This window comes from Lepidochelys kempii, chromosome 24 (genome assembly GCF_965140265.1).
Source record: "Lepidochelys kempii isolate rLepKem1 chromosome 24, rLepKem1.hap2, whole genome shotgun sequence".
In the NCBI taxonomy this organism is placed as follows: domain Eukaryota; kingdom Metazoa; phylum Chordata; order Testudines; family Cheloniidae; genus Lepidochelys; species Lepidochelys kempii.
In genome coordinates this window covers 15,330,890-15,351,780 of record NC_133279.1, presented here as the reverse complement: position 1 = coordinate 15,351,780, position 20,891 = coordinate 15,330,890, and the positions used below count along the sequence as shown (strand labels likewise).

Sequence of the window (20,891 nt, the reverse complement as noted above, 5' to 3'; positions counted from 1 at the left end):
TCTGGACGACAGGCCAGGCCCCTGGAGATCTGCGCAGAGCTCACCCCCGAGCTGCAGGGGTGGAATAGCTTCATGAGAGCGCCCCTCAGCACGGAGAAGCGCGCGGCTGTCACCATCTGGAAATTCCTCACCCACAATTGCTGCTGGTCAGGACCTGGCTGTTCGGGGTTGGTAGATAAGCTGAAGGGCGGTTGTTGTGGAGGTGTGTACCGCCACCAGCAGGGTGACACTCAGGAGGTTGTTGGTGGACGGGCGCCGAGGGTTCCCGAAATGGGGGCATTGATGGAACCCATCTGCCTGTTTGCTCCCCACGCCAGGCCTCGGAGTCCATCAACGAGCCGGGGTCTCTCCATGGTGCTCCAAGACCTGGCTGATCTCCACGGCCAGCTCATCCGTACTGGGGTGGGCTGGACACAGGAGCTTTAGAAACTCAGCCCAGCTTCCTGCAATGAGCAAATGGACCCAGGGCCACCACAACCAGGAAGGGTGGTGTGACTTCTCCTGTCCTTCCAGGAGACCAGCTTCTCCGCTCCCCCGGCTGATGGGACCTCTCACTGGACAGCTGGACGGCAGAAAGGAGTCCACCCCGTTTAGCTGCAGCATGCCAGCGGGGTGCGCACCGGGAAGGTGGAGGTGTCTTGAGGCTGCTGAGCAATATCTGCCTCATGTCACAGCCGCTTGGCCGTGTTTAGCACAACAGCTGAGGGCTTCGCCCGTGGCCCCTGGAACATTATGAGGCCACATAAGGGCCACACCTGAGCAGAGTACGGGGCCAGGGGCCTTGGTCTTGGACTCTCCTCTCCTCTCCCTGGGGCACAGGGCTTAGTCTAGTCCAACTGGAGTCTTTGGGCTTCTCACAGGCAGGCGGGAGGGGGCCCTTTCAAGGGAGACCGGGCCCAGCCCCACCGGCGACACGGCCAATCTGCCTCCCGAGATGTGGAGAGAAACCTCACCGAACGGGGACCTTTGCTCACGAGGAATTTTATGACCTTTGTGCAACGTTCTGAGATTTTTCCCAGACGGCTTGTAAAGAAATAATAAACCCAGATGTCAATAATAAAAAAACCCATTCACGGAACATAACCCTGACCGGGCAGACGTCCAACGTGAGGTGCCAGGGGCACCCATGGCTGTGCCAATGAGGCCACTGCCCTGCGTGAGGTGGAATCGGTTCTCTGTATCTTAGGGCGGGGAGGCGGGTGTCTGTTTCTCAGACTGGGCAAGGGAAGGGGGGGCCATGGCGAGCTCAGCATCGGGGTCCTTGCATGTAGTCCCGCTATGTCCCCCAGCGGGGCTGCCTTGCCTCCCGTCACTGCCAGGAGCTGGGTGCCCACCCCAGCTCCCCAGGGTCATGGCGAAGGTAGGGTGAGAAGTGAGAGCCCAGGAGACAGGACTCCTGGGTTCTATTGGGAATGGGGCCAAGTGGCTTAGAGCAGCAGGAGCTGGGAGCCAGAACTCCTGCGTACTCTCCCTGGGTCTAGGAGGGGAGTAGGGTATAGTGGTTATAGCAGGGGGGGCTGGGAGCCAGGACTCCTGGGTTCTATACCCAGCTCTGAGAGGAGAGTAGGGTCTAGTGGTGAGAGCAAGGGGGCTGGGAGCCAGGACTCCTGGGCCAAGGGCTATCAAGGCAAAAGAGCACAGGGTGGGTCCATAGATGCCAAGCGCAAACACTGCAGTGATAAACGCCCCCATCGGAAACCCGTCTCCCCCCTGGAAGGACGGGTGAGCCAGCCCATGGCGCTCCCACATGAACGTCCGTCTGGGCACACGCCAGGTAGCACGGAAGCCAGCTGGGATCTGGCCCCATTGACTCTGTCTTTAGCAGTCAGTCGGATTCCCTCCCACTCAGCCATGGCTCCTATGCGTGTCTCGGTGCTCTATGCAGGGTTTTCGTGCGCCCCGGAGCCCGAAGGAAGAAATATGAACTCGGATTTGCTTGTTTATTTAATATCGCGCTTCTGAAAGAAGCTACAGCCCTGGAGATCAAAGGAACAACCATAAATCCAGCGCGGCTTCTCCTCCAGTGCCCTGTGGTAGAACCACTAGACCCCGCGCCCCTCCTGGATTAGGGGAGACAACCCACAAGTGCTGGCTCCCAGCCCCCTAGCTCTACCCACTAGACCCTCACCTAGAGTGAGGGGGACACCACACCCTCTCAGGGACGTGCTGGTTCGCACCTCCTGCGAGGCAGGAGGAAGTAACGATTGTATCTCTCATCCTTTCTGCTTGGATTTCCGAAGAGCGAGACCGCTGGGGTTTCCTGGGGAGCCTCCACAGACACAATTTAACCAGCCACCTGGGCTACAGAAAACTCACTCCCCGGCTGGGACGCAGGAGACCAGCCAGCAGCTCATCCCTGACACATCGCCTGGGGTGGCTCCCAGCCCGGACACCTGGGTTCCAGCCCTTCTGCAGGCTCCCAGCACACTGGCTACTTTGAGAAGAGGTGAGGATGGGCTCTCTAGCTGCCTGGGTCAGGGCTCACCTGGAGGGGAGTGGGGACCAGTTGTTAGGTTGGGATGGGGGCGGTGCTGGGAGCCAGGACTTCTGGGTTGTATTACTGGCCCTGGAAGGGGACTGGGTTAGAGCAGAGCAGGCCCGGAGAAAGGACTGCTGAATTCCTTTCCCAGGCCTACGAGGTGAATGGCATCTACTGGTTAAAGCTACATGTCAGAACTCCTGGGTTCTTTTCCCAGCCCTGACCAGTATGCTTTTGTCTTTACCCATCATGCCCAGGCCTCTGTGCAAAACTTAATTTTGTTTTTGCAAAATTAAAAAACAAACAAGCAACTAAGTATAAGGGAGATTGCTGGCTCAGCTGACCACGGGATTTTAGGCCCAGCGTGGGAGAGGAGTGGGGTGTAGTGGTTAGAACAGTGGGGGCAGTGAGTGAGGACTCCTGGGTTCTATCCCAGATTGGGGGGAGTGCAGTCTAATGGTTAGAGCTGAGGGGAGCCAGGACTCCTGGGTGGTCATTACATCCCCCACCGAATGGGTTCCCCCACTCGGAGAAAGAGACTCGAGGGGTCGATTCTCTCCCACCTGCCGTGGGAGTGGTGCCCTTACCAAGGGGTCTGGGAACGGAACCATCAGGTCCGATCCGCTCGCGGTTCCATATCCTGCTACCACATCTGAGCAGCGAGACAGGCTGGGAGGGAAAGTGAGTTTCCTTCCGTTAGGGAGAGCGGAAGGACCGGCGGTTTCTAACTGCAGGAGGGCATGACTCTTGGAGAGATGTGCTGGCTGGTGCATACACCCAGTCCTGTTCCTGGAACCCTGGCTCCAGCCCCCTGCTCTGATCACTAGACCCCACTCCCCACCCAGAGTCAGGGATAGAACCCAGGAGTCCTGGCTCCCAGTCCCCCTGCTCTAAGCCACTAGACCACCCCCCTGCAATTGGTGGGGAAGCAAGGGGCTGGTTGGGCTCAGACAATGGTTTATTTCACAGGAGAGGCTTATTAACTTCGCTTTAATGAGGCTATTTAATGATCGATCCCCACAGCTGTGAGGTGGGGGTAGAGCTCCGTGCACCCCGGGGAAGGAGGGGCCCATCGCAGCTTGGTGTGTGGCGTCCACAGCCTGTCTGGAGCACGGGTGCAGGATGCCTTGGCCCTGGGAAAGCTGGCAGGCTGCTCTTCAGAGTCACTGGAGTGGCTCGGTGGATAGAGGGGGGAGCCAGGACTCATGGGCTCTCTCCCTAGCTCTGGGAGGGGAGTGGGGTCTAGTGCGTTGAGTGGAGCTGAAAGGTCAAGAATCCTGGGTTGTATTTCCTAGTTCTGCACATTGACTCCTTATCCCAGAGGTGGGCAAACTACAGCCCGTGGGCCACATCCAGCCTGCGGGACCGTCCTACCCGGCCTCTGAGCTCCTGGCCGGGGAGACTCGCCCCCGGCCCCTCCTCTGCTGTCCTCCCTCCCCCGCAGCCACGCTGCCTGGCGGGCAACACACCTTGTGCCCGCCCACCTCCCAGGCTTTCCAATAAGCCTGTCCTGCCGCTCTGAGTGGTGTGGTAAGGGGGCGGGGGGAGGGAGGGATGGATAAGGGGCAGGAGGTCCCAGGGGGCAGTCAGGAGACAGGGGGCGGTTGGATGGGGTGGAGGTTCGGGGGGGGGGGTGTGGTCAGGAGACAGGGAGCAAGGGGGGTTGGATAGGGGGTGGGGTCCCAGGGAGTCAGGGGGTCCTTGGAGGGGTGGTCAGGGGACAAGGAGTGGAGAGTGTGGGTTGGATGGGTCAGTGGTTCTGGGGGGCCTGTCAGGTGGCGGGGGTGTGGATAGGGGTCAGGGGACAGGGAGGAGGGGGGGTTGGATAGGGGGTGGGGTCACAGGGGGGGCAGTTAGGGGAGGGGGGTCCCGGGAGGGGGCGGTCAGGGGACAAGGAGCAGGGGGGGTTGGATGGGTCAGGAGTTCTGAGGGGGGCAGTCAAGGGGTGGGAAGTGGGAGGGGGCGGGGGCCAGGCTGTTTGGGGAGGCACAGCCTTCCCTAACCGGCCTTCCATACCATTTTGCACCTCTGATGTGGCCCTCTGGCCAAAAAGTTTGCCCACCCCTGCCTTATCCCTTATTTTAACCACAAAATCACGCCCTGAGAATCAGGGACAGAACCCAGGAGTCCTGTCTCCCAGCACCCCCAACTCTAATCCACTAGACCTCACTCCCCTCCCAGAGCTGGGGATAGAACCCAGGAGTCCTGGGTCCCAGAAACCTCCCCCCACTCTGACCACTAGACCCCACTCCCCTCCACCGTTGATAATATTTATGAAAATTTCCCTCTGAGTAACAACTGCTTCCATGTTGTCCGAGCTTCCCACTTGGCCCCCACCCCACCCCAGCCATTCCCTGTGTGTTTGCTTACACAATCTCATGCATCTCAGGTCCTCCAATCTCTCTGGCGCTGCCCGCCCTTCCCATCTGCGCCTGCCCCTGGCTAAACAGGAAACTGAGCTAAATAAATACAGGAGCTAGCTACATAAATTCCAGCCATATGTCTAATGTCAGCTAATGGAACGGGAGCCCTGAGCTTGCTCGCATGGCTATGGGTAAGGAGGGTTGTAAGCCAGGACCCCTGGGTTCTATCCACATGATTGGGAGGGGAGTGGGATCTAGTGGGTTAGGGCAGGGGGGCTGGAGCCAGTACTCCTGCGGTCTATCCCCAGGCTGGGCAGGGTTTGACGAGTGCAACGGGTTCTCCCCCCCGGGATGCCACCTGGAAATGGGGTACCACTAAGCCCCCTGACCCACCAGCCTGGGCTCCCTCTCACATTGTACTGCTGTTGCAAACTACAAAGCCCTCCAGCCTGCACTTTCACCAGCATGTATACAGGTAGGGACACACCCAGCTGCTCAGGCAGGCACCCTCTCTGGAGTATAAACCCCAAATTACACCATCTTGTGCTGCACGGAGAACTGTACAGTGTAAGCTCATAAAATTTACCCCCTCCCTCAATGTGGAGAGGAATATGCAACAGCCTTTTGCCCCTGAATTATGAGTCCCACACACTGGTTTAGATAAAGCAAAACCAAGTTTATTAACTTCAAAAGATAGACTTTAAGTGATTATAAGGAATAGCAAACAGATCAAAGCAGATTACCTAGCAAATAAACAAAAAACCGCAAACTAAGCTTAATATACTAAATAGATTGGATATGAGTAGCAGATTCTCACCCTAAGAGGTGATACAGGCAGGATGCAGATTCTAAAAGGACAAGCTGCACTTGCTTTACAACTTGAAATCCCTCGTTTTTTCCTTCACAGGCTAGAAATCCCTTTAGCCTGGGTCCAGCACTTCCCCCAGTTCAGTCTTTGTTCCTCAGGTGTTTCTAGGAGTCTTCTTCTGTGGGGAGTGAAGTACCCCAGATGATGTCACTCCCCGCCTATATAGCTTTTGCATATGGCGGGAACGTTTTTTTCAAAGCTCGGTTCCCAGACTAGTCTGTGTAAAAAGTAATGACATCCCAAGATGGAGTCTTGAGACATGTGGTCTTATCACGTGGCCTTGTAGAGTCAAAGCAGCCATTACTCGGAGGCTGTTTGGAGGGTCCTCAGGAAGGCTCATCACCAGGTGGGAACTAAGCTTCTCCTAAGGCCTCTTGTTTTTTCCTAAAGGCCCATTGCCCTGAACAGTCCCTTCCCCACCCACTATCTAGACCAGGGGTGGCCAACCTGTCACTCTAAAGCCACATGTGGCTCTTCAGAAGTTAATATGTGGCTCCTTGTTTAAGCACCGACTCTGGGGCCAACTTTCCAGTGTACCGGGGGGTGCTCACTGCTCAACCCCTGGCTCTGCCACAGGCTCTGTCCCCACTGCACCCCTTCCCGTGCCCTCCCCTGAGCCTGCTGTGCCCTTGCTCCTCCCCCTGCACCCCAGAGCCTCCTGCATGCCACGAAACAGCTGATCAGGAGATGTGGGGAGGGAGGCGGAGGCCCTGATCTGCAGGGCGGCCGGTGGCCAGAAGGCGCTTAGAGCAAGGTGGGAGGGAGCTGATGGGAGGCTGCTAACTGTGGCTCTTTGGCAATGTACACTGGGAAATTCTGACTCCTTCTCAGGCTCAGGTTGGCCACCCCTGATCTAGACTAACAGCATCCTGTCTAGTGGGTGCTACATGGGTGTAACTACATTTGAAATACAGATACATGCATATAAATAGGACAATCATGTTCAGCAAATTATAACTTTTCCAATGACCTCTCACATGACCCAGCTTGAATAAAGTGCATCATAATTATGTCCTAATCACATTGTAATAATATTACTGTGAAGAGTATGGGGTGCAGTGTCACAACACAATCCCAGGGGTGCAACCTGGAACTCAGGTACCAATAAGACCCCTGTCCCACCAGTCAGGGCTCTCTCTCACGTTGTGATTCTGTGGCAAGCTACAAACCTCTTGCAGGTACTGGACTTACACAGCCATGCACAGGTCGGGACACACCCAGCCGAGTTCTATGAATGCTGCCCTCAGCTACTGGGAGGGGAGGGGCACGACTGGGAAGGGAGGGGCATCTAGGAGTTAGAGCAGAGGGTCTGGGAGCGAGGACTCCTGGTACTCTCCCAGCTCAGGGAGGGAAGTGGGATCGAGTGGATTAGGATCAGGGGGGGCTGGAGCCAGGACTCCTGAGTTCAATCCCCAGGGATAGGAGGGTGTGACAGGATCCCCGGTGTGCAACCTGGAACTCAGGTAGCCCTGAGTCCTCTGCCCCACCAGTCTGGGCTCCCACTCACGCTGTGATGCTGTGACAAGCTACAAACGTCTGGCAGGTACTGGACTTAGCCATCCACAGGTCAGGACACACCCAGCCGAGTTACGTGAAAGGCTGCCCTTAGCCACTCATGAAGCAAAACCAGAGAGGCTCCAGCCAAATCTCCCCAGCCTAGGACGCCGGGGCTGCACTGCCCTGCATTGGGTAGAAGCCTGGGTAAGTTCACTACCCAGTCCGCCCCTCCCTCAATGCGGAAAGGACATGCACAAGCCTTTTGTGAACGAGCTACGATTTCCAGGCACTCCAAGCAAAATTCACTGGTTTTCGGTATCATATAAACCGGACGCATTAACTACAGAAAGATAGAGTTTAAGTGATTAGAAGTGGTAGGTATAAAAGTTAGAGATAGTTACCAAAGAAAAGAAAATAAGCACGAAAACTACATCTTAAACCTCTAAGACACCGGGCAGTATTTAGATCTAGCCGTTTTCTTCGCTCAATGGACGTTACAGTTCAGAAAACACAGGCTTCTCCCTTGTCTCCTCTGCTGAAGTTCTCTCTCTTCTCAGCGTCCTTGTTGCTTGCAGCGACGGTGGGGGAGGAGAAAAGGCCAAGCCATGCAGCCTCTGTCCCTTATTTTATATCCTTAGTCCAGGTGCTTAGAAGACACTCACCCAGCCCCGCCCTGATGGGCTTTGCTGAGTCACAGTGAGCGAGTAAATCCCGCGTAGCGTGGTGCTTGTGGAACTGTCATTGAATTGTTAAATCCCTTGATTGCAACTCCCCCGCTGATGAATGGCCAGTGAGTGCCCACTTGGGCAGAGGTCACCACCCGTGTAGGAAGGACTCTCAAACTTATCACATATTTCACTGACAACCATCCAGCAAAATCCTATAATTTCATACACACTAAAGATACACATATTTGGACAGAACAACGGGTTTCAGCAGATCATGACCTCTAATATGAGATCTTACACGGCATGCTTTGTATGACACATAACAATCATATGACATGGGTGAATATGGGGTTCCAGGGTGTTGCTTTGGGATACAGAGTGCCACAGAGGGGAGTGGGATCTAGTGGGTTGGAGAGGGAGGGGGCTGGCTACCAGGACTCCTGGGTTCCTTCGGCAACTGATGAGCCCATTCTCCTCTGTAGGAGCTGAGAAGATGAGTTTAAGCATTTCCATCCTGCCGGTTCTCACTGTCCACATCTTCACCTTCCTCATCAGCCTCCTAGCCAACCTTCTGGCCTTCTGCACCTTCCTGGTGAAGGTCCGCCAATAACCCACCCCCGTCGACATCCTTCTCCTCAACCTCACCGTCTCCGACATCTTCCTCCTCATCTTGCTCCCCTTCAAGATAGTGGAGGTTGCCTCAGGCCTGGAGCGGCTCTTGCCCGTTTTCCTCTACCCACTCACCAGCTACTTTTACTACAATAGCATCTACTTCAGCTCCCTCTTTCTCATGGCCATCAGTGTTGATCGCTACCTGGGCGTGGCCTTTCCCATCAAGTACAAGCTCCGGCGCCGTCCGGCTTATGCTGTCGCCACCTCCGTGCTCTTCTGGGTGTTGGGCTGTGCCCACTGCAGCTTTGTCTACATTGTCCAGTACAAGGTCCTGAGCCCCAATGGGACCGTGACCTCCCCTATGCAAAGTTTTCTCCCCTATGCAGCTCCAAATCCTCCTCCCTGTCCGCCTGGAGTTCTTCATTGTCCTCTTCTATCTCCCCTTCACCATCACCATCTTCTGCTACGTCAACCTTGTCCGCATCCTGGTGGCCTTGCCCAACATCACAGCCCGGAGGAAGCAGGGAGCCGTGGGCCTGGCTCTGGCCACCTTGTTCAACTTCATAGTCTGCTTCGCCCCCTACAACCATGTGGTGGGCTTTGTCCAGAATGAGAGCCCTTTCTGGAGGGTGTACGCTCTTCTCCTCAGCACCCTCAACGCTTCCTTGGACCCTTGTACTTCTCCTCCACTGCCGTCCAACGGGCCTTCGCCAAGTGCCTGGCCAGCCTGTGGCACAAACTGAGCGCCATCTTGGCCCGGTGCCATCTCCCCTGCTTGACTTGCTGTGGGGAAGGGGGCAGAGAGGTGAAGTGGCCAGTGGGATGGAGGCGGAGTTGACAACTTGATCCCCAGGATGAGACCAACTCTCTGCTTCCTCCTCAGAGCCTTCCTTTTCCCATGCTCCACAGAAGCAAGAGATCCTGCACTTGAGTTGGGTGTAACGGGTTCCCCCCGCCTGGAACTGAGGTACCACTGAGCCCTCTGACGCACCAACCTGGGCTCCTTCTCACACTGTGTTGCTGTGACAAGCTATCAAGCCCTCCAGCCTGCACTTTCACCCCCATACATGCTGGAAGACAGTAGGAACACACCCAGCTACAGTTACAATCAGCTCTCTGACCAGCCCCTGCATGGGAAAGCTACTCCCAGCTCCTCAGGCGCGCACCCCCACTGGAGTGTAAACCCAAAAATTATACCGTTTTGCGCTGCACAGGGAACTGTACAGCATATGCTCATCAAATTTGTACCCTCCCACAATGTGGAGAGGAATATGCAACAGCCTCTTGCCCCGGAATTATGATTCCCACACGCTGGTTTAGATAAAGCAAAAACAAGTTTATTAACTACAAAAGATAGATTCTAAGTCATTATAAGGGATCAAAGCAGATTTCCTAGCAAATGCACAAAGAAACACAAACTAAGCTTAATATGAGTAGCAGACTCTCACCCTAAGAGATGATACAAGCAGGCTGCAGATTCTTAAGGGGCAAGCTGCACTTGCTTACAGCTTGGAATCCCCAGGGGTTTCCTTCACAGGCCATAAATCCCTTTAGTGTGGGTCCAGCACTTCCCCCCGTTCAGTCTTTGTTCCTCGGATGTTTCGGATGTTTCATGTGTTGGGAGTGAAGAACCCCAGATGATATCAGTCCTCACCTTATATAGCTTTTGCATATGGTGAGAACCCTTTGTTCCCAAAGCTTGGTTCCCATGCCCAGTCAGTGGAAAAACACTGACATCCCAAAATGGAGTCTAGACACATGCGGTCACATCCCATGTCTTTGTAGAGTCATAGCAGCCATTATTCGAAGGCTATTTGGAGCATTCTCAGGAAGGCTTCCCAGGTGAGAGATAAGCTTCTCCTAAGGCCTGTTATTTTTTCCTAATGACCCATTGCCCTTAATAGGCCCTTCCCCACCCACTATCTGGACTGAAAACATCTTGTCTAGTGGGCATTACCCAGGTGTAACTATATTTGAAATACAGATATATATTCAATATTCATAACTTCAGATGCCGCATACGAATAGGATTATCATATTCAGCAAATCATAACCCTTCCAATGACACCTCACATGACTTATCTTGCATAAAATACATTATAATTATGTCATAATTATAACATCGTAACATCACTGCAAAGAATACGGGGTGCAGTGTCACACTGGGGACGGCATCTTGTGTTCTTCCCTGCATCTCCCACCTTCCATAGACACCATCATGCAGCAGGGCTTGGACTTAGTGCCCAACTGCCAGAAGGCTTCGGCCTTCTTGCGCTTCAGAGTCGTTGGCCAAACTTGCACAGAGGTTTGGCCGTCCTAAAGTTGGGGTCGCCATGGTGTCAAGGGCCTTCCTTTGCTGCTGCTGGGCCACGAGCCGTACCAGGTTTACAAAGGTGTCAATGGTGCCAGGCCCACACTCAGAAGGGTGTCCCCGCCCCACACCTGCTAGGCCCTGAGGCTCCACCTCCTCTTGGCCTCTTCTCCTGAAACCCCTGCTCGCTGTTCGCTCCTCTCCATCCCCTATGCCCCGTGTGAGCAATGGGCGGGACCTCAGGGGAAAGCGACTGAGCAGGGGCGGGGCTTTAGGGCAGAACGAGGGGCGGGGTCATGGTCTGGGTGCCAGGGTCCACATTAGATTAATCTGGCTCTGGCCACCAGCGGTTTGCCAAACTCCACCAGACTTTGGCCTACTTCAGCTTTGGAGTGGGTGGCCCAACTTCCTCAGGGATCCGGCCTCTCTCAGTGTCAGGGGCGCCATGGTGTCAAGGGCCTTCCCGTGCAGCTGCTGGCTCACAAGTGAAACGTAGACCTATTTCAGCTGGAGGGTCCCCCTGGTGCCCTCCACCCACTCCGGGTCTTTCCTTCTCCATGGTCAGACCCACCGTCAAGCCAGCTACTAGGAGCTGTAACTGCAAGTGGGGGTTGCTTGAGGGAGGGCAAACAGGGCTGAGCTTGTCCCGTTTCAGGGGAACCATTTAGTGGCAGATGAACAAGAGCCAGGCTCCGTGAGGGGCCCGAGTTTGCCCTTGTGGAGCTATGGAGAGCTCCTCCTCCTTGGCCACTGGTATCCATGCGTGCTGGCCTCTGTGGAAATGTGGTTACCACCTTGGTGGGACTGGAACGCAGGGGGCTGCAGCCCAGCATGCTACTGCTTGAGCTAAAGGAGCAGTGCCATGTGTTGGTGGCAGTAGTAAGGCCGTTATCTGCCATGTGGACGGGAAGGATTTGGGCTCTGGACCTTCACCGTCAATGCGCGGCCCTCTATGCAAGCGGAAGGGCCGGTGCCGCTTGGTAGCAGTGGTGGGAACAGGCTGTTATTGAGCAGGATTTGAACGGAGGACTTCCAGCACCACAGTGAAGGGCTCACGTGATCTAAGAGCGGAGTGCCCTTTGCTGTGGTAGTAGGGCTGTTATCCTCCAGGTTGCTGGGGAATGGGTGTTTAGCAAACACTGGTCTCTGCGGGTCTGTTCCAGGTCTGGACGTAGAGCTGAGATATTCCTCGCGCAAGCTCCTGCACCTCCTCTCTTTGCTGGTGGATCTGGCGTGCCCCAGAGGGGCAGTGGCTTTATCTATGTATCAAATAAAATTATGGATTTATTATCCAATTGAGATTGTTTTCTTATTATTCTTCAGGGCTGGAGTGGGGTCTATGGGCTAGAGTTGGTGGGGGCTGGGGGCCAGGACTCCTGGGTTCTCTCCATGGGAGGGGACTATGGCTAGGAAGTGGGACACACACATATTGTCGCTGGCGACTTTTAATTAACTGCAGGGCGTGAATCTAGCACCGCAGGTGAGCAAATAGCATCTCCGTGGCACCAATATTAACGAGGGGTTAATGGATAACTGGGCCGAGCAGGGCCTGGGGCAGCTGGGTGATCTCGCATGGGCAGCTGGAGGAACCATGGGCTTCCAGGCCAGGGGACCCTGCCACGGAGAGGACACCCCCTCCCTGGGCTTCCGCAGAGCAGGAGCCCATTCACACCGCTCCCTGTAAACACAAACTGTAAGTGTAACTGTAACAAAGCGACTTTTGGCCGGACACTACTGAGAATATCCATTCAGGACAAATTGCTTAGCGCAGGGCAGTCGCAGCCCAAGGCTGCGGGTCCTTTACTACGAAGGCCCACCAAACCAGCCAAACAGAGAGGACTTCGGTTTCACCCCACTGGCTAACCAGAAGTCATACAAGCAATTCCCTCAGACACTCCAGTTTCCCAGGATCACCACCAGCGCCACTCCTTAACAAAGCCCTGGCTGGGATGATTTAATTGGGGATCGGTCCTGCTTTGAGCAGGGGGTTGGACTAGATGACCTCCTGAGGTCCCTTCCAACCCTGGTATTCTATGATTCTATGATTCCTTATGGGGATGACTGGTTATGAAAACCAATACCCCAGTGAAAGAAGAAAGGTTCTCCCGATCCCAAACAACCAAGCTCCAGACCCAGGTCAAAATACCGGTTAGAACTTACCCACAAATCACACTCTTGCCAATCCTTTAGAATCTAAAATCTAAAGGTTTATTCATAAAAGGAAAAAGATACAGGTGAGAGGTAGAATTGGTTCAATGGAATCAAATCCATACAGTCATGGCAACGTTCTTGGTTCAGGCTTGTAGCCGTGATGGAATAAACTGCTGGCTTAAGTCAAGTCTCTGGAGTACACCCACAGCTGGGATGGGTCATTCAGTCCTTTGTTCAGAGCTTCAGTTTGTAGCAAAGTCCCTGCAGAGGCAAGAAGCAGGATTGAAGACCAGATGGAGGAGATGCAGCTACCTTTTCTCATCTCTTGCCATGCGGCCTGTGATCCCTTTGGTTCAAACTCGGCGTGGAAGCCTAAGGGCTTGGCTACGCTTGCAGATGTAGAGCCCTGGGAGTTCAACCAGCCTTCAGAGACTGCAGCAGGGAAACTGCTGCCGAGTGTTTACACTGTCAGCTGCAAGCACACTGGTGTGGCCACATTAGCAGCTCTTGAAACGCCACAGAGAGCAGTGCCTTGTGGGAGCTGTCCCCGTGTGCAAGGGGCTGCAGCGTGCTTTTCAAATGGGGGGGGGATGCGGGGTGGAGGGTGACAGGGAGTGTGTTGTGTGTATGTGGGGGGAGAGACAGTGTGTTTTGGGGGGCAGTGTGTCAGCATGCTGTCTTGTAAGTTCAGACAGCAGCAGACCCCCCCTTCCCCCCCGCCCCCTCTCTCACACACACACTCACAGCAGCAGCATTCCACAGCCATGGGTTGCTTTGTCCCGGGGCAGATAAGCAGCCGGCTGTCAGAAACGGCGCGTTGAAAGGGGATATCCCCATGCCTGCAGCTGAGTTCAAAACCATGGCAGGAGCGGCCACTTGACTTCAGGGGATTGTGGGACGTTTCCGGAGGCCGACCACAGCGCAGTAATGCACCACGTCGTCCACACAGACACCCGGGCGGAGGTGGAATACCAGGAGCGCTCCAGCTGCAGAGCCCAGGTGCTCTAAGGGCCTTGCCAATGTGGACACCTCCGCAGTTAGGGCGCCCGGGGCTGATTTAAGGCGCGCTAACTTGCAAGTGTCGAGTTGGAAGTTGAGGCGTTCTCTCCATAGGCATGTCCTGCATGCCTTGCTGCGTCATAAGGCATATTTGCCTACTCTCAATGGGTCAGTTGTACTGCTGATGGTGCTTAATGGGCCATCAAGCAGGCTAGGCAGAGCTGGTGCCAAACTGTCTGGGGTGTCACCCAGAAGCACAGACATACATACATACCTCTAACTCATAATACAAACATATAAATGAGATGATCCTATCTGGCAAATAACATTTTGGCAGATATCTTACATGGCATATCTATCTGGCTGATTACCCCGTGGGCATTACCCCGGAAGCCAACATTGGAAAGAGGTATAGAGCCAACACTTATAACTTTAAATACAAAAAGGATGTGTGCATACAGACAGCATAATCATAACCAGGAAATCATAACCTTTTCATAGACACCTCACTGGACCGCCTTCGTACAAGATTGGGTGCCACGATAAGACCGTGGTTGCAACAATGATCTATATGGTCACTGTTCATGTCAATAACCTCACCATAACCCACACACCTTCTGGGCCTGGTGTTCTGCCCTGGCTAGTGGCTCGGAGAGCGCTTAGAGAGAGAGAAAATGAGTCTGTTCTACAGCCTTAGCTAACAGGCAGTTGGCTTTCAGCTCCCCTTGTAGAGGCTCATGCACTAATACTCCAGAGATCCCCGGTTCGATCCTGCCCGCCGGGGTCTGTCGGCATTGCGTAAGCACGCTGTAAGCAGTGGCAGAGCTGGGGAGGGGGGGGGCGATCCCTTCCTCCAAGCCCCCTCCCCCAAGTGACAGAGCCGGGGGAGCGGGCTGGGGCCCGGTCGCTCTGCTTCCCGCTGCCGCTGGTGAGTGCGGGGCGAGTGGCCCGACTCCGGCTGCGGGCGCCGGGTCCCCCGCGCTGCCCTGGGCCTCCCTGCCCTGCTGCTGCCCCCCCCCCAGCTCCTGCCCCCGCTGCCCTGCAACCCTTAAGAGCAGCCCCCCCCTGCCCAGCAGAGCGGCCGCTCCGGGTGCAGGGGCCTGCGAGGGGGGGCAGTCCCAGCCCAGGTAAGTGTCCGGGGGGAGGCGGCGAAACCCGACCAGCCAGGGGGTGGCCCAGCCCTGCGACCTGCTGGGGCTTTGCCCAGAGAGGGCTCAGCAGAGGAGGGGGCCAGCGGGTAGGGTTGCCAGGCGGCCGGTTTTGGACCAGAGCGCCCGGTCAAAAAGGGACCCTGGTGGCTCTGGTCAGGACCAGGGGCGCAGCGGGGCTAAGGCAGGGGCGGTCAGTGCCGGTTCTCACACCGCGGCTGCTCTCCCAGGTCCTCCCCCTCTCTTCGGTCTGCTCAAAGCCCAGAGGAAGGGGCAGCGTCTCTGAGACAAAACTACCCCGGCCCAGGCCCAGCCAGCGGCCCTTGAGGCAGGGGAAACAGCTGCTCTGGCCCCTGCCCTGCTCGCAAATGGAGGAGGGGTGTTCTCAGGGGTCTTCAACCCCCGTCCCCCAAGTGGGGAATCAAACGTGAGGCGCAGCCGGGGCTTTTCACTCTGGACTGGGCCGTGTCCAGCCTGTGGCGATGCACACAGCCTGACAGTTGCTGCACAAGTGGGGAAACTGAGGCACAAGGGGTGTGACTTGGAGAACCCCATACACAAGTGGGCTCAGAGTTCTGGGCTCTTCTGCTGCTGTAACCACTCGACCCTACTCCCCACTCAGAGCCAGGGATACAACCCAGGAGTCCTGGCTCCCAGCCTGCGCCCCCTAACCAATTAGAGGCATCCTGTCTGAGCTCCCCGGGGGGGGTTCGGGGGGGTTGTACCAAGACCTGTAATAACAGAACCCTGCCCAGTGGGGTGTGTAGCGGTTCCCCTGCGTTTATCTGCCTCCCCTATGTAAATGTGACGCCCTTTGCACCTCACCATGCGCGACAAACCCATCCGGCCGCTATTTCTTCTGCCTTCTGGCAGGGGCTCGGGGTGGGGAAGGGGGCGGGGCCTCGGGAAAGGGGCGGGGCAAGGGTGTTCAGTTTTGTGCAAGTAGAAAGTTGGCAACCCTGCCGGCAGAGTGAGGTGCTGAGTGCGAGTCCCGGCGCCCCAGACCCAGAGAGGGGGGCCGCTGCGGACACCTCCCCCGCGGTGAGCTCTGTCAGCAGTGGGATACTGCGGTGCTGGCAGGGAAATAGTGCGGGGAAGCCCCCCTCCCCCTCCAGCTCCTTGCGGGGGGCAAATGCTGCATGAAAGCCTCACTCCCCTCCCCCAAGCTCCTTGTGGTGGGGTTGGGGTTGGGGGCAAATTCATGAACTTTCTGCCCCCCCCCCCCCCCCCGACACGGCCTATAACGCAAGTACACACACATTTCTTATTGTGATAGTTTTACTGGGTCACTGGATGTTGTAGGCAGCTAATCAAACAAACTAATCCAACAAAAACTAATCCAACAAAATTGGAGAATTTGTACAACCCCCCTCCCCTCCCTCACCACTCCCCTCCCTCTGAAACGGGCTGGACTTGGCTTGAAAGGCAGTGCCCTGTTTTCTTCTTGTGAGACTCCCCAACACTCCCCCCACCCCACCCCCTGCAGCACAGCGCCCCCTAGCGCCGCCCTGGCGTCTGCAGTGAGGTCACCCCACTGAGAGCGCACACGCTGTCCCATACTGCTCTTGTGAGCACTCAGCGGGTTTGTTTATCTGCTAACAGCTGCTCTGGGGAGCTCGCTGTGCAATGAGGTTTGGTGGGTCTCAGCCCCATTCGGAGCAGGAGCCGACCTGCACCCAGCTTCGCCCCCTCCCCCCGAGGAGTTGGACAGTGACTGCCATGTAAGATATCTCACGGTGCCTGAGCCCAGGAGAAGAGGCTGCATGTGTGAGACAGGGGGCTGTGTGTGGGTGGTAGGCTGGCCAGGCGTCTGGTTTTTGATCAGAACGCCCAGTCGAAAAGGGATCCTGGCGGCTCCGGTCAGCACCACTCACCGCGCCGCTAAAAGTCCAGTTGGCCGCAGCACCAGCAGGGCAGGCAGGCTCCGTGCCTGGCTCCACACAGCTTCCGGGAAGCGGCTGGCATGTCCCTCCAGCTCCTAGGTGAAGGGGCAGCTGGGGGGTCTCCACGCACTGCACCCACCCTGAGTGTTGGCTCCACAGCTCCCATTGGATGGGAACTGAGGCCAATGGGAGCTGCAGCCGAGGCAGCACGCGGAGCCCCCTTGGCCGCCCCTCCACCTAGGAGCCGGACGGACATGCTGGCTGCTTGCCAGAAGCCACGCGGACTTCCTCTGTCCCCGGGAAATGCCGGGGCTGCCTGAGGTCACCGCCGCCTGGAGCCCGCACCCTGAACCCTCTCCCATACCCCAACCCCCTGCCCCTGCCCTGAGCCCCCTCCCACACTCCAAACCCCCCAGCCCGGTGAAAATAAGCAAGTGAGTGAAGGTGGGGGGGGGTGGAGTGATTGGGGGCAGGGCAGGGCTGCAGTTAGACATATGGCAACCCTAGTGGGTGGGCTCCTGCTCTGGGGAAGCCCTGGGGGTGGGGGGCGTCAGGCCGGTGGCAGGGTCCCATGGCCTGGGACCTGGTGGTTCCTTGTGAAATCCCCTGGCTGCCCCAGGCTCTGCCCAGCCCAGTTATCCATTAACCCCAGTTAATATCAGCACTACAGAGACACTATTTGCTCACCTGCTGTGCCAGATTCCCGCCCTGCAGTTAATTAAAAGTTGCCAGAGACAATATGTGTGAGGCCCACTTCCTAGCCCTGGTCCCTTCCCATGGATAGAATCCAGGAGTTCTACCCCCAAACCTCCCTCCCCTGACTCTAACCAATAGACCCCACTCCCCTTCCAGAACTGGGGATAGAATTCAGGAGTCCTGGCTCCCAGCCAGCCCCCCTACGCTAACCCACTAGACCTCACCCCAGACCTGAAGAATAAGAAGAAAATAATCTCAGTTGGATAATAAATCAATAATTTTATTTAATATGTAGATAAAGCCACTGCCCCTGGGGGGGCGCCAGATCCACCAGCAAAGGGAGGAGGTGCAGGACCTTGCGCGAGGGAGATCTCAGCTCTACGTCCGGACCCGGAACAGACCCACAGGGACCAGTGTCCATTGTACGTGTGCCTGCTGAATGCCCATCCCCCACCAACCGGGAGGATAACAGCCCTACTACCGCTGCAAAAGGCACTTTGCCTTTAGATCACGTGAGCCCTTCACTGTGATGCTGGAAGTCCTGCGTTCAAATCCTAGTGAATAACAGCCTGTTCCCACCACTGCTACCAAGGGGCGCTGGCCCTTCCGCTTGCACCTTGCATTGATGGTGGAGGTCCAGAGTCCAAATCCTTCCCGTCCACATGGCAGATAACGGCCTTACTACTGCCGCCAACACATGGCACTGCTCCTTTAGCTCAAACAGTAGCATGCTGGGCTGCAGCCCCCTGCGTTCCAGTCCCACCGAGGTGGTAATCACATTTCCACAGAGGCCAGCACGCACGGATACCAGTAGCCAAGGAGGAGGAGCTCTCCATAGCTCCACAAGGGCAAACTCGGGCCCCACGGGCCCCTCACGGAGCCCTTGTTCATCTGCCACTAAATGGTTCCCCTGAAACGGGACATGCTCAGCCCTGTTTGCCCTCCCTCAAGCAACCCCCACTTGCAGTTGCAGCCCCTTTGCCCGTGGGCCCAACCATGGAGAAGGAAAGACCTGGAGTGGGTGGAGGGCGATGAAATAGGCCTGTGTTCAGCCAACCTCTCATGTGCCAGCTGCAGCAAAGGAAGGCCCTTGACGCCATGGCGACCCTGACACTGAGAGAGGCCAGACCCTTGAGGAACTTGAGCCACCCACTCCGAAACAGGGTGGCCGAAGTCCAGTGGGAGTTTGACCAACCGCTCATGGCCAGGGCTGGATTAATCTTTTGTGGGCCCCGGTGCCCAGACCGTGGCCCCACCTCTTGCTCTGCCCCAAGGCCCCGACCCTGCTCGGCCTCTTCTCCCTTGAGGTCGTGGTCCCACTTGGCCTCTTCCCCCCCCGAGTCCCTGCCCCCCACTTGCATGGGGCATAAGGAGAGGAGAGGACTGAATGGGGGCAGCTGGGGAGGGGGTGGAGAGGAGCAAACAGCGAGCAGAGGATCGGGAGGAAGAGGCTGAATGAGGGTGGCGCCTCAGGGTGCAGCGGGGGGGGTGGGGCCACAGTCCCGGCACCATGTCCCCTTCTAAGTGTGGGCCTGCTCCCGTTGGCGCCATTGTAAACCCGCTACTGCTCGTGGCCCGGCAGCAGCAAAGGAAGGACCTTGACCCCAACCTGAGGTGGGCCAAACTCTTGTGAAAGTTTGGCCAACCACACTGAAGCTCAAGTAAGCCAAAGCCTTGTGGAAGTTGGGCAACAACTCCAAGCCCCGCCGCACGCTGCTATCTAAGGAAGGACGGCCCTCTCGGGAGGTGCAGGGAAGGACAGAAGATGCCGTCCTTGGCTCAAGTGCAGGATCTCTTGCTCCTGCGGAGCATGGGACAAGGAAGGTTCTGCGGAGGAAACAGAAAGTCGGTATCATCCTGGGGGTCAAGTTGTCAACTCCTCAGCCTCCATCCCACTTGTTGACTCCACCTCTCTGCCTCCTTTCGCACAGCGAGTCAAGCAGGGAAGATGGCACCAGGCCAAGATGGCGCTGAGTTTGTGCCACAGGGCAGCCAGGTACTTGGCGAAGGCTCGTTGGACGGCAGTGGAGGAGAAGTAGAAGATGGCAGGGTCCAAGGCGGCATTGAGGGTGCTGAGGAGAAGAGCGTACACCCTCCATTTGGGGCTCTCGTTCTGAACAAAGCCCACCACATGGGACAGGTTGTAGGGGGCGAAGCAGACTATGAAGTTGAACAAGGTGACCAGAGCCAGGCCCACGGCCCGCTGCTTCCTCCGGGCTGTGATGTTGGGCAAGGCCAGCAGGATGCGGATGAGGTTGACGTAGCAGAAGATGGTGATGGTGAAGGGAAGACAGAAGAGGACAATGAAGAACTCCAGGCGGACAGGGAGGAGGATCTGGAGCTGCATAGGGGAGAAAACTTCGTAGCAGTTAGACGCATTATTGGCGGTCACGGTCCCATTGGGGCTCAGGACCTCGTACTGGACAATGTAGACAAAGCTGCAGTGGGCACAGCCCAACACCCAGAAGACCACGGAGGTGGCGACAGCATAAGCTGGACGACGTCGGAGCTTGTACTTGATGGGAAAGGCCACCCCGAGGTAACGATCAATGCTGACGGCCATGAGTAAGAGGGAGCTGATGTAGATGCTATTGTAGTAGAAGTAGTTGGTGAGTGGGCAGAGGAAAAAAGGCAAGGGCCACTCCAGGCCTGAGGCAGCCTCCACCATCTTGAAGGGGAGAAAAATGAGGAGGAAGATGTCGGAGACGGTGAGGTTGAGGAGAAGGATGTCGACGGGGGTGGGTTTCTGGCAGACCTTCACCAGGAAGGTGCAGAAGGCCAGGAGATTGGACGGGAGGCCGATCAGGAAGGTGAAGATGTAGACAGTGAGAACCAGTGGGATGTAAACATTTGAATGCATCTCCTTGGCTCCTTCAAAGGAGAACAGGCTCATCAGCTGCTGAAGGAACCCAAGAGTCCTGGTAGCCAGCCCCCTCCTCCTCCAAACCACTAGATCCCACTCCCCTCTCAGGACTGGGGATAGAACCCATGAGTCCTGGCTCCAGCCCCTCCTGCTCCAAACCACTAGACCCCACTCCCCTCTGTGGCACTCCGTACCCCAAAGCAACACCCTGGAACCCCATATTCACCCATGTCATATGATTGTTATGTGTCATACAAAGCATGCCGTGTAAGATCTCATATTAGAGGTCATGATCTGCTGAAACCCGTTGTTCTGACCAAATATGTGTATCTTTAGTGTGTATGAAATTAGAG

At 56.3% G+C, this 20,891-nt stretch overlaps 1 protein-coding gene and 1 pseudogene across 1 annotated transcript; one reads left to right on the top strand and one right to left on the bottom strand.

The window, feature by feature from the left end:
* The first annotated feature begins 4,978 nt into the window (after nucleotides 1-4,978).
* LOC140902953 (free fatty acid receptor 2-like) lies at nucleotides 4,979-9,325 on the top strand (annotated as a pseudogene).
* A 10,214-nt stretch (nucleotides 9,326-19,539) lies between these two features.
* LOC140902728 (free fatty acid receptor 2-like) lies at nucleotides 19,540-20,568 on the bottom strand. Its single transcript, XM_073323108.1, has one exon. The coding sequence runs from the start codon at nucleotides 20,566-20,568 to the stop codon at nucleotides 19,540-19,542; it is 1,029 nt and encodes a 342-aa protein (XP_073179209.1).
* Between the last annotated feature and the right edge of the window lie 323 nt (nucleotides 20,569-20,891).

Coding starts and splice junctions, on each gene's coding strand:
- LOC140902728 (XM_073323108.1), bottom strand. CDS start 20,568: ATGAGCCTGTTCTCCTTTGAAGGAGCCAAGGAGATGCATTCAAATGTT.